Below are 10,000 nucleotides of genomic sequence, written 5' to 3'. Positions count from 1 at the left end.
CTCAGTGTGACTTAGTGTATCTCAGTGTATCTCAGCATGTCTCAGTGTATCTCAGTGTATCTCAGCATGTCTCAGTGTATCTCAGCATGTCTCAGTGTATCTCAGTGTATCAGTGTATCTCAGCATGTCTCAGTGTATCTCAGTGTGTCTCAGTGTGTCTCAGCATGTCTCAGTGTATCTCAGCGTGTCTCAGCGTGTCTCAGTGTATCTCAGCATGTCTCAGTGTATCTCAGCATGTCTCAGTGTATCTCAGTGTATCTCAGTGTATCTCAGCATGTCTCAGTGTATCTCAGCATGTCTCAGTGTATCTCAGTGTATCTCAGTGTATCTCAGCATGTCTCAGTGTATCTCAGTATATCTCAGCATGTCTCAGTGTATCTCAGCATGTCTCAGTGTATCTCAGCATGTCTCAGTGTATCTCAGTGTATCTCAGTGTATCTCAGCATGTCTCAGTGTATCTCAGCATGTCTCAGTGTATCTCAGTGTATCTCAGCATGTCTCAGTGTATCTCAGTGTGTCTCAGCATGTCTCAGTGTATCTCAGTGTGTCTCAGCATGTCTCAGTGTATCTCAGTGTATCTCAGCATGTCTCAGTGTATCTCAGCATGTCTCAGTGTATCTCAGTGTATCTCAGTGTATCTCAGCATGTCTCAGTGTATCTCAGTGTATCTCAGTGTATCTCAGCGTGTCTCAGCGTGTCTCAGTGTATCTCAGCATGTCTCAGTGTATCTCAGCATGTCTCAGTGTATCTCAGTGTATCTCAGCATGTCTCAGTGTATCTCAGCATGTCTCAGTGTATCTCAGCATGTCTCAGTGTATCTCAGTGTGTCTCAGTGTATCTCAGTGTATCTCAGCATGTCTCAGTGTATCTCAGTGTATCTCAGCATGTCTCAGTGTATCTCAGTGTATCTCAGTGTATCTCAGCATGTCTCAGTGTATCTCAGTATATCTCAGCATGTCTCAGTGTATCTCAGCATGTCTCAGTGTATCTCAGTGTATCTCAGTGTATCTCAGCATGTCTCAGTGTATCTCAGTGTATCTCAGCATGTCTCAGTGTATCTCAGTGTGTCTCAGTGTATCTCAGTGTATCTCAGCATGTCTCAGTGTATCTCAGTGTATCTCAGCATGTCTCAGTGTATCTCAGTGTATCTCAGTGTATCTCAGCATGTCTCAGTGTATCTCAGTATATCTCAGCATGTCTCAGTGTATCTCAGCATGTCTCAATGTATCTCAGTGTATCTCAGTGTATCTCAGCATGTCTCAGTGTATCTCAGTATATCTCAGCATGTCTCAGTGTATCTCAGCATGTCTCAGTGTATCTCAGTGTATCTCAGTGTGTCTCAGAGAGTCTTAGTGTATCTCAGTATATCTCAGCGTGTCTCAGTAGTCTTATTTGCTGGGGTTCACAGGTGATTTTTAAATAAGAGTTGAAGAATTGATATAAATAAAGTCAGTAATGTTTTGTAACTCCAGTGAGAAATGGACAGCACCATGGTGATGACCTTTACACTTTACCCTTTACTCTGTACTAGTCCTGGATGTTTGAGACAATTTTTTCGTAATTTTTGGTTGATTTTGATGCAGCCATGGTGATGACCTTTGACCATTTGTTAACCCTTTTTACATTCTCAAAAATAAAGAATTAATATAAAAATAAATGCTGTAGCACCAGGCTGAGTTTACAGTTAACTGTTTTCAGTGTTCAGTTCTTTACTCACTTTTGTGTTTAAATGTGTTGTATATTATATCTGTTTTTGATGGTAACCATGGTAACAACATATTCCCTTTATTAATGTTGTAGAAATCAGCCGTTCTGTGACATCGTTAATTAATCACAGTTTTATTGTCCTTATTGAACCATACATGTGGTTTGCCGGTAACCATGGCGATGACCTATGCTCTTTACTTGATGCCTCCGTTGCTGATGGTAGGCGCTCTGCAGAGGCCCTTCCCCCTGACCTCGAAGGCCACGCCTCTGTACGTAGCCACGCCCCTTTCGTCAATGCGCAGGTCGGGGAGCAAACGCTCCCAAACACGCCGCTTCGGGTTCAGTTCTCTCTCTGCCTCACCTACTCATACAAACAAACAAACAAACAAACAAACAGATAAACAGACATATAAATAAACAAACACATAAACAAATGAACAAACAAACAAGCAAACAAATACACAAACAGACAAATAAGCCAATAGACAGATAACCATACAAACAAACATATAAACAAACAGATAAACAGATTAACAAACAAACAAGCAAACAAACAGATAAACAAACAGACAAATAAGCCAATAGACAGATAAACATACAAACAAACATATAAACAAACAGATAAACAGATGAACAAACAAACAAGCAAACAAACAGATAAACAAACAGACAAATAAGCCAATAGACAGATAAACATACAAACAAACATACAACCAAACAGACCAAATAAACAAATAGACATATAAACAAACAAACAGATAAAAAGATGAACAAACAGATCATATATATCGCACACACACACACGTGTCAAAAACTCAAATCTAAAAATAGAACAAAAAATGTAATATAAATAAATATGTAAAATGAAACATAAACATTAAAAAAAAAATACCCCAGTATATGATACACTAGTAAACCTTATTTATATACTTATTTAGTTGTTTGTTGGTTGGTTGGTTGGTGTGTGTGTGTATGTGTGTGTGTGTGTGTGTGTGTGTGTGTGCGTGTGTGCTTGTTGTTACCTGGATAGTTCTGGAAGGTCACTCTGTCTCCGGGCTGAGCTCCGGTGGGCGGAGCTAAAGCCTCCATCCTGTGCTGATTGACAGCACAGAGCACTCGAGCCTGAGACTGAACACCGCGCACCTTCACTGGCCGAACATTACAGAGGAGAATCGCCAGAGTGTCCTGCAGCTACACACACACATGCACACACACACACACACACACACACATGCACACACACACACACACACACACACACACACACATGCACACACACATACACCAAACATCAGCCAGTTATATTTAAAACAGCAACATAAGGAGAACATCGTATGAGTGATTAACCTCACAGACATGACAGCAAATTCACAGAAAGAGTTAAAACATCAAACTGAACCTGTTACACAATAAAATCACAACTTTATATCTGTTTTATAAAGCCAGAAAAAAGATTTAAAAAACAGGAAAAAGGCAACGATCCGAAAGAGTTACACACTTAATGTGTTTCATGACAGAATGAACTTCAGATCCCATAATGCATTGTGTGTGTGATCATTAAACATCCGAGCAGCCAATCACATCAGCTCTCTTTAAGACAGCTCACTGAAGAACACTGACATTTTAAGACACACACACACACACACACACTTCGAGAACTGGATTAGCATGTAGCCTCAAATAAATCTGAACACAGGAGGAGAGGAAGAAGAAAACATTACTCTGATTTATTCTTTTATTATTATATCTAACAACTTATCACAATTTATAAAACTAACACACTAAACAGTGTGTGTGTGTGTGTGTGTGTGTGCGTCTTTATTGTGAACAATAATAAAGCCCGGGTCTGACCTGCTCCGGAGGCACGTGATTGGCCAGTTCGCTGACCACAGTTCTGGGGGCGGAGTCTCCCACATCCACTTCCTGTACGTAGAGTGACTCTGAATCCGGATGATTCCGAACTGCCAGGATACGCCCGATCCTCAGGTCCAATCGGGAAACGTCGGGCCTCGGGTCACGCTCCAATCCACACACTGCCTCAGAAGTTCCCTTAGAGGCTCCGCCCACTTCCTCTCGAACCCCTGACACCGACACATGGAGGGAAGGAATCACACACAAGTTCAGTGTGTGTGTGTGTGAGACTGTGTATGTGTGTGTGTGTGTGACTGTGTGTGTGTGTATGGGTGTGTGTTACCTCGGCGGCCCCTCCTCCGTCTCCCCTCACTGTGTGTGTGTGTGTTGCTTCTTTGAGGTTTAGACGCAGATGTGGGTTCAGGTGGAGCAGGTGGAATCTCCAAAACGGCCGCCTTCATCGCAGCTACTGATGCAGTCAGGACTCTTTCCTGATGGAGCTTCACTACACACACACACACACACACATAGACACACACACACAAAGACACACACATAGTGATACAAATCAGATTTGTGTTGTGATTCAGTGAACTGAAACATCTCGTCATCCCGTGTATGAGGTGTGTGTGTGTGTCTATGAAGTGTGTGTGTGTATGTGTGTGTATATGTATCTGAGGTGTGTGTATATACATATATATGTGTGAAGTGTGTGTGTATATAAAATGTGTGTGCGTATATGAGGTATGTGTGTACAAGATGTGTATGTACATGTGTGTACATGTACGTGTGTGTGTGTGTGTATGAGGTGTGTGTGTGTGTATATATGAAATATATGTATGTGTGTGTGTGTGTGTGTGTGTATGAGGTGTGTGTGTGTGCGTGTTGTGTATGTATGTGTATATATGAAGTATGTGTATGTGTGTGTATCTGTATGTGTGTGTGTGTGTGTGTGTATGAGGTGTGTGTGTGTGCGTGTTGTGTATGTATGTGTATATATATGAAGTATGTGTATGTGTGTGTGTGTGTGTGTGTGTGTGTATGTGTGTGTCCCCGTACTGGCTTTCTTCCTCTGTGTCTCCTGCAGTTTCTTCTTCAACTCATCGATGTCTTTCTTCAGCTTGGAGTGTTCCACCAGCAGCTTCTTCTCTTCTCGCGCTGACACCTGCAGCCCTGCACACACACACACACACACACCTGATAAAGTGTGTGTTCGCAGGTTAGGGGTGTGTGTGTTTGTGTTTGTGTGTGTCTGCTCTCAGGTTTGGCTTCTGCTTATCCCTGGATTAAGCTCCGCCTCCTGGCCACACCCCTTAATCACTGTTTCGTTTGTTTCTCGTTGTCTTAATTTTGCTTTCATTAAACTGGAGTTTATCAGATTTTCTGTCTCCATTTTTCCACCTTTAACCTTAAATTCTGTGAGGAATTTATTTCCTTGTTGTTTACGGAATAAAGGCGAATGTTACTCTAGCTAGGTAGTAACATGGTAACCATGGCAACCAGCTGTAAACTCCAATCAGTAATTTCAGTCAGTGTGAGAAAGAAAAATGAACGTACATTAAGATTCATGTAGATTATTGTGCCTTCACATAGGGAGTGTATGTGTGTGTTATATGTGGTGTGTATGTGGTGTGTGTGTGGCGTGTGTGTGCGTGTGTGTGTGTCTGTGTGTATGTGGTGTGTGTGTGTGTGTGTGTCTTACTAGCTTTCTCCTTGAGCAGGTGTACTTGCTGTGTTAAGAACTCCATCATCTGTTTCTCTTCTTTGGGGTCGAACGTGAGGTCGGGAGGCGATTCACCCGCCATCACTCACACACACACACACACACACACACACACACACACAAACACACAAAAACACACACAGACACACACAAAACACAGACAGAAAGAAAGCCTGGCATTAAATTAAATTTATGACAAGAATTAATGCGAAAAAAAATGGATATTACAAACTCTAAACCGTGTCTATCTGTGTGTGCGTGTGTGTGTGTATGTCTATGTGTATGTGGTGTGTGTGTGTGCGTGTGTGTGTATGTCTATGTGTATGTGGTGTGTGTGTGTGTGTGTGTGTGTGTGTGTGTCTTACTAGCTTTCTCCTTGAGCAGGTGTACTTGCTGTGCTAAGAACTCCATCATCTGTTTCTCTTCTTTGGGGTCGAATGTGGGGTCGGGAGGCGATTCACCCGCCATCACTCTCTCTCACACACACACACACACACACACACACACACAGATACACACAAACACACACACAAACACAGATAGAAAAAGAGACATTAAATTAAATTTATGACAAGAATGAATGAGAAATGGGAAAAAAATGTATATTACAAGCTCCAAACCGTGTGTGTGTGTGTGTGTGCGTGTGTGTGAGAAACAGAGTACACACACAGCAGCTGTCAACCCCCCCCCCCCCCAACCACACACACACACACACACACACACACACACACACACACACACTCACACCTGCTAGGCCAAACAGCACTATAAATACACACACTCTTAGACTTTCTCTGTGCTCCGTAAACACTCTCTCTACTCTAGTAATTGTACTTCATTACGCCACTTAAGTTTTATTTTGGTGTATTTACACTTTACTCACTTATTTATTTTTAAAATTTAATGCTAAATATTTTTACTTAATTACTTTTCCAAGGGAAAAAATGACTTTTTATTCACTGCAGTTTTTATTTAGTCTTTTAAAATACTCGTTATAAACTCGTTAAAATTCTCTAATCCAGCCAGTTACTGTGCGCTACACATCAATCACACGCTCACTTAACGCCCAATCATTTCACTTTAGCGTCCAGCGTCCAATCATTTCACTTAACGTCCAATCATTTCACTTTAGCATCCAGCGTCCAATCATTTCAATTAACGCCCAATCATTTCACTTTAGCATCCAGCGTCCAATCATTTCAGTTATCGTCCAATCATTTCTGTTTAGGTTTTCAGGTACAGTTGCATAGTTTTAGATACAGTGATAATACTGATGATAATTTCATCAGATATTTTTTTACTTTTTAATACTCGAGTACATTTAAAAGTTTTTTAACTTTCACTGAAGTTTTTGAGTAAGTAACTGAGTAAGATTTTGATGCAGCATCTATACTTTCATTTTAGTGTTACTTTGTACACCCCTGTAGTCTGTAACACACTGATGGCTCTGTAACACATTAACCTTTATTAAACATGCAGTAAATTTACTGTAAACAACTACATACACACACACTCACACACACACACACACACTCACACACACACACACAGAGAGAGAGAGAGAGAGAGAGAGAGAGGAAATAAAACAGATTAAATGAAGTAGATAAAAATAAAAATAAAACAAGAACAAACCCAGAAATTGTTAATAATCCAATAATATAGTGTGTGTGTGTGTGTGTGTGTGTGTGGACAGTTACCTGTGTGAGTGTGTGCCGAGCTTCACAGGAAATGTGCAGCAGCGTTGAGGAACCAGAGGAAAGAAGCCATACAACTGAACACCTCACACACGCACGCACACACACACACACACACACACACACACAGTCAGTCAGCATTCCAGATTTGAAAAGTTGAGGCATATGTTCTTGGTATCAGATTCCCCTAACATGCACACACACACACCCACACCCACACACACACACATACACACACATACACACACTGGACAGTTCTCATCCCAGCTGCCGTGTGTGTAGAGGTGTGAATATATATATATGGGTATGACGCTGATATACCATGAAACGGTTATATAGTTGTATGTGTTTTTCCTTGAGGACAGGAACTGGATCTGAGAGAGAGAGGGAGAGGGAGAGAGAGAGAGAGAGAGAGAGAGAGAGGGAGAGAGAGAGTGAGAGAGGGAGAGAGAGAGGGAGAGAGGGAGAGGGAGAGAGAGAGAGAGAGAGAGAGAGAGGGAGGGAGGGAGAGAGAGGGAGGGAAAGAGAGGGAGGGATGGAGAGAGAGAGAGAGAGAGGGAGGGAGAGAGAGAGAGAGAGAGAGAGAGAGGGAGAGAGAGAAAGGGAGGGAGAGAGTGGGAGAGAGAGAGAAGGAGAGAGAGAGTGAGAGAGGGAGGGAGAGAGAGGGAGAGGGAGAGAGAGGGATGGAGAGGGAGAGAGAGAGGGAGAGAGAGAGGGAGAGAGAGGGAGGGAAAGAGAGAGACGGAGAGAGGGAATGGAGTCCGAGGAGATTCCAGGGACTGTGAGGGCCCCAGGCAGGAAAATAAGGGCCACTTTTCCTGCTACTTTTTCCTCTTCCATTGATAAAGAAACAGAAACCTGCTGAGGTTCTGAAGGATCACACACGGCCGGGACGCTGCGTCTCTGTGTGAAGATCTCCACGCTGTGGTACATGCAGACGTTCCAGTCCACAGGTCCTAAAGTTGTTACGAATCAGGGCCCCGAGATGCCGATATTATCTGAAAAAAACCGTAGGTTACGGATTACGGATCACGGATTACGGTTATTTAGGTTACAGAAGGCTGTCGTTAATCGAAAGGACGTCACAACCGAGGAGAAGTGCGATCAAACGATCGTCTGTTCAAAACATTTTGCTCTTTCAGTATTTGTTTTTTTTACTCTCAAATGACATTAAATTAAATTAACAAATTAAAATGTGTATTTATTGTCCTGCTCTCATTTCACACTGTTGTGTATCTGCACGTTATGCAGTCTTGTGTACTGTCCTGTGTTGCACCGTGGTCCTGCAGAAATGACATTTATGTACACAAGCTACATAGAGGAGTAACAATAAAACCCTCTTGACTTGGCTAACAGTTGCAGTAGCTTGGGAAGTTTTCTCCTTTTTAAACAAACTCCACCGACAGATCGAGTGGAGAATAAAAGAGCGCGTAGCTCAGGGCAGCTGTCAGAGCTGGAGGAACATCAGGGACAGCAGATTCTTTCCTCAAAACAGAGAAAATGCTGTGATAAATAAATGTTGACTTTTTAGATACATGACTTTGATTAAAATGAAGGATAATATCAGCTCGCTAGCAATAGTAGCTCAGTCAGTCAGGACTCAAAGCTCTAAAATCTCTTCCTGACAACAATAAAATCAAAATGCCTGCAAAAATCACACAACTACACTTCAGTGTTTTGTATATTGATTAATAACGCTGTACTCGTCGCTTTGAGATGGTGTTCGAGGTGGAAGTTACTCTAGCTTCAACCTTCACTGAACACACTCAAGATGGCGTCTTTCAGTTCGACACTAAAAGCTTCAGAACTGCACAGTGGGAGGAAACGGCGGCGTGTCGTTCACTCACGTGTACATCGCTTCCTGCAGCGGGGACGCGCGCTGCACTGACTCAGGACCGACAGCGGCAGGAGACAGAGTGCTGATCTGAACGATAAGAGCTCCACGTAAAACCAAAATGTCTGAAACAGTTGCTACTAGTCAAAAGTTTGTACACCCCTGCTCAAAGAAGGTCTTAATTAACACTATTGTCTCTATTTTAGAACAAATCCAAACTATTTTCTATTTTAGGTTTTTTTTTCTGAGGAAGCTCTTGACATCTTCAACCATCAATCTTCATCATGAGGAGCTTCAGCCAGGACGCTTCTCTTCGAAATCCCCAAAACACCGAGCTCTTGAAGAAATAAATGCTGGAACGAGTAAAGCGAGGAAAATAAAATAATTTCTAGCCTGAAGCAGGATTAATATTCTTTCATTTATTTATTTCACAATGAGAAATTTTACATATATTTTTACTTGATATCATTTTCTGCAGGATGATAATGAAATATATAACGATATTAATGTGTCTGTAAATATTTTGTCACATTCTTTATGATGTATGTAAAATATGTTCATGTATGATATTATACGTAGGTAGAAATGATGCTAGTTTTGTACACTGAATTAGCAGCATGTTTTTACAGTAAGATATAAAACATAAACTTATTGTTAATATTAAATAATAAATTGTGATGATATGATGGATCATGTGACAGGAGCAGTGTTTCCTCCTCCACAAATCCAAAATCCAACCACTAAATGTCTGCAGTGACTCCCTGTGACCTCTGTAGTGTCCTACATAGTGCACTTTGTGTTGTGGTTTGGGACGCAGCCGCTCAGGTTACTCAGTAACAAGGCATTTTTCCTGTCATCAGTCTCTGTGTGTGTTTTGGCTTTGTGGTAGTTTTGCACACTGAGACCATCTGTCATTACCTACACACACACACGCACACACACACACACACACACATGGATGGAGGTAGAGGTCATGTGACTTTTCAACCTTAAGGTTTGGCTAAGGTGTGCAGTGAAACAAAGACACACATTAGGTTGACTGATGTACACACACACACGAACACACACACACACACACACACACATGCACACACACATGCACACACACACACGCACACACACACGCACACACTCTCTCCCTCTCTCTCTGTCTCTCTCAGTGTGTGGGCGGAGTTTAACAGTTGGATGATT

At 42.0% G+C, this 10,000-nt stretch overlaps 2 protein-coding genes across 4 annotated transcripts in view; both read right to left on the bottom strand.

Annotated features, from left to right (window-relative positions):
* Positions 1-1,762: 1,762 nt before the first annotated feature.
* aimp1b (aminoacyl tRNA synthetase complex interacting multifunctional protein 1b) lies at positions 1,763-7,138 on the bottom strand. Of its 3 annotated transcripts, none has more exons than XM_026920324.3 (8): positions 6,979-7,138; positions 5,647-5,755; positions 5,261-5,365; positions 4,618-4,731; positions 3,902-4,063; positions 3,559-3,788; positions 2,730-2,892; positions 1,763-2,068 (listed from the first exon to the last, which is right to left on the bottom strand). In XM_026920324.3, exons 1-8 carry the CDS (start codon positions 7,114-7,116, stop codon positions 1,902-1,904), a joined length of 1,188 nt encoding a protein of 395 aa, XP_026776125.3. In that variant the 5' UTR covers positions 7,117-7,138; the 3' UTR covers positions 1,763-1,901. The 3 variants fall into 3 exon arrangements, with proteins under 3 accessions (XP_026776125.3, XP_053096999.1, XP_053097000.1); XM_053241024.1 differs by having other exon boundaries at positions 2,730-2,898; positions 5,647-5,753; positions 6,979-7,129; XM_053241025.1 differs by having other exon boundaries at positions 2,730-2,898; positions 5,647-5,757; positions 6,979-7,122.
* Positions 7,139-8,031: 893 nt separating this feature from the next.
* The window catches only part of LOC113530267 (nephronectin), a 12,205-nt gene continuing 10,236 nt past the window's right edge, over positions 8,032-10,000 (bottom strand). The window contains exon 13 of the transcript XR_008304318.1: positions 8,032-9,162. The gene's annotated coding sequence lies outside the window, so the exon portion shown is untranslated. The remainder of the gene's footprint in view (positions 9,163-10,000) is intronic.

This window comes from Pangasianodon hypophthalmus, chromosome 16, assembly GCF_027358585.1.
Source record: "Pangasianodon hypophthalmus isolate fPanHyp1 chromosome 16, fPanHyp1.pri, whole genome shotgun sequence".
Lineage (NCBI taxonomy): Eukaryota > Metazoa > Chordata > Actinopteri > Siluriformes > Pangasiidae > Pangasianodon > Pangasianodon hypophthalmus.
The sequence above is the reverse complement of the archived record's forward strand: the minus strand, read 5'-3'. Positions and strand labels throughout refer to the sequence as shown.

Bases quoted from the DNA above. Each gene is read 5' to 3' on its own strand.
- aimp1b (XM_026920324.3), bottom strand. From the start codon at position 7,116: ATGCTGACTGACTGTGTGTGTGTGTGTGTGTGTGTGTGTGTGCGTGCG. The intron at 4,064-4,617 runs GTACGGGGACAC...GTGTGTGTGTAG, and splicing joins GACACAGAGGAAGAAAGCCA to TGAAGCTCCATCAGGAAAGA. The intron at 3,789-3,901 runs GTAACACACACC...TGTCGGTGTCAG, and splicing joins ACGGAGGAGGGGCCGCCGAG to GGGTTCGAGAGGAAGTGGGC.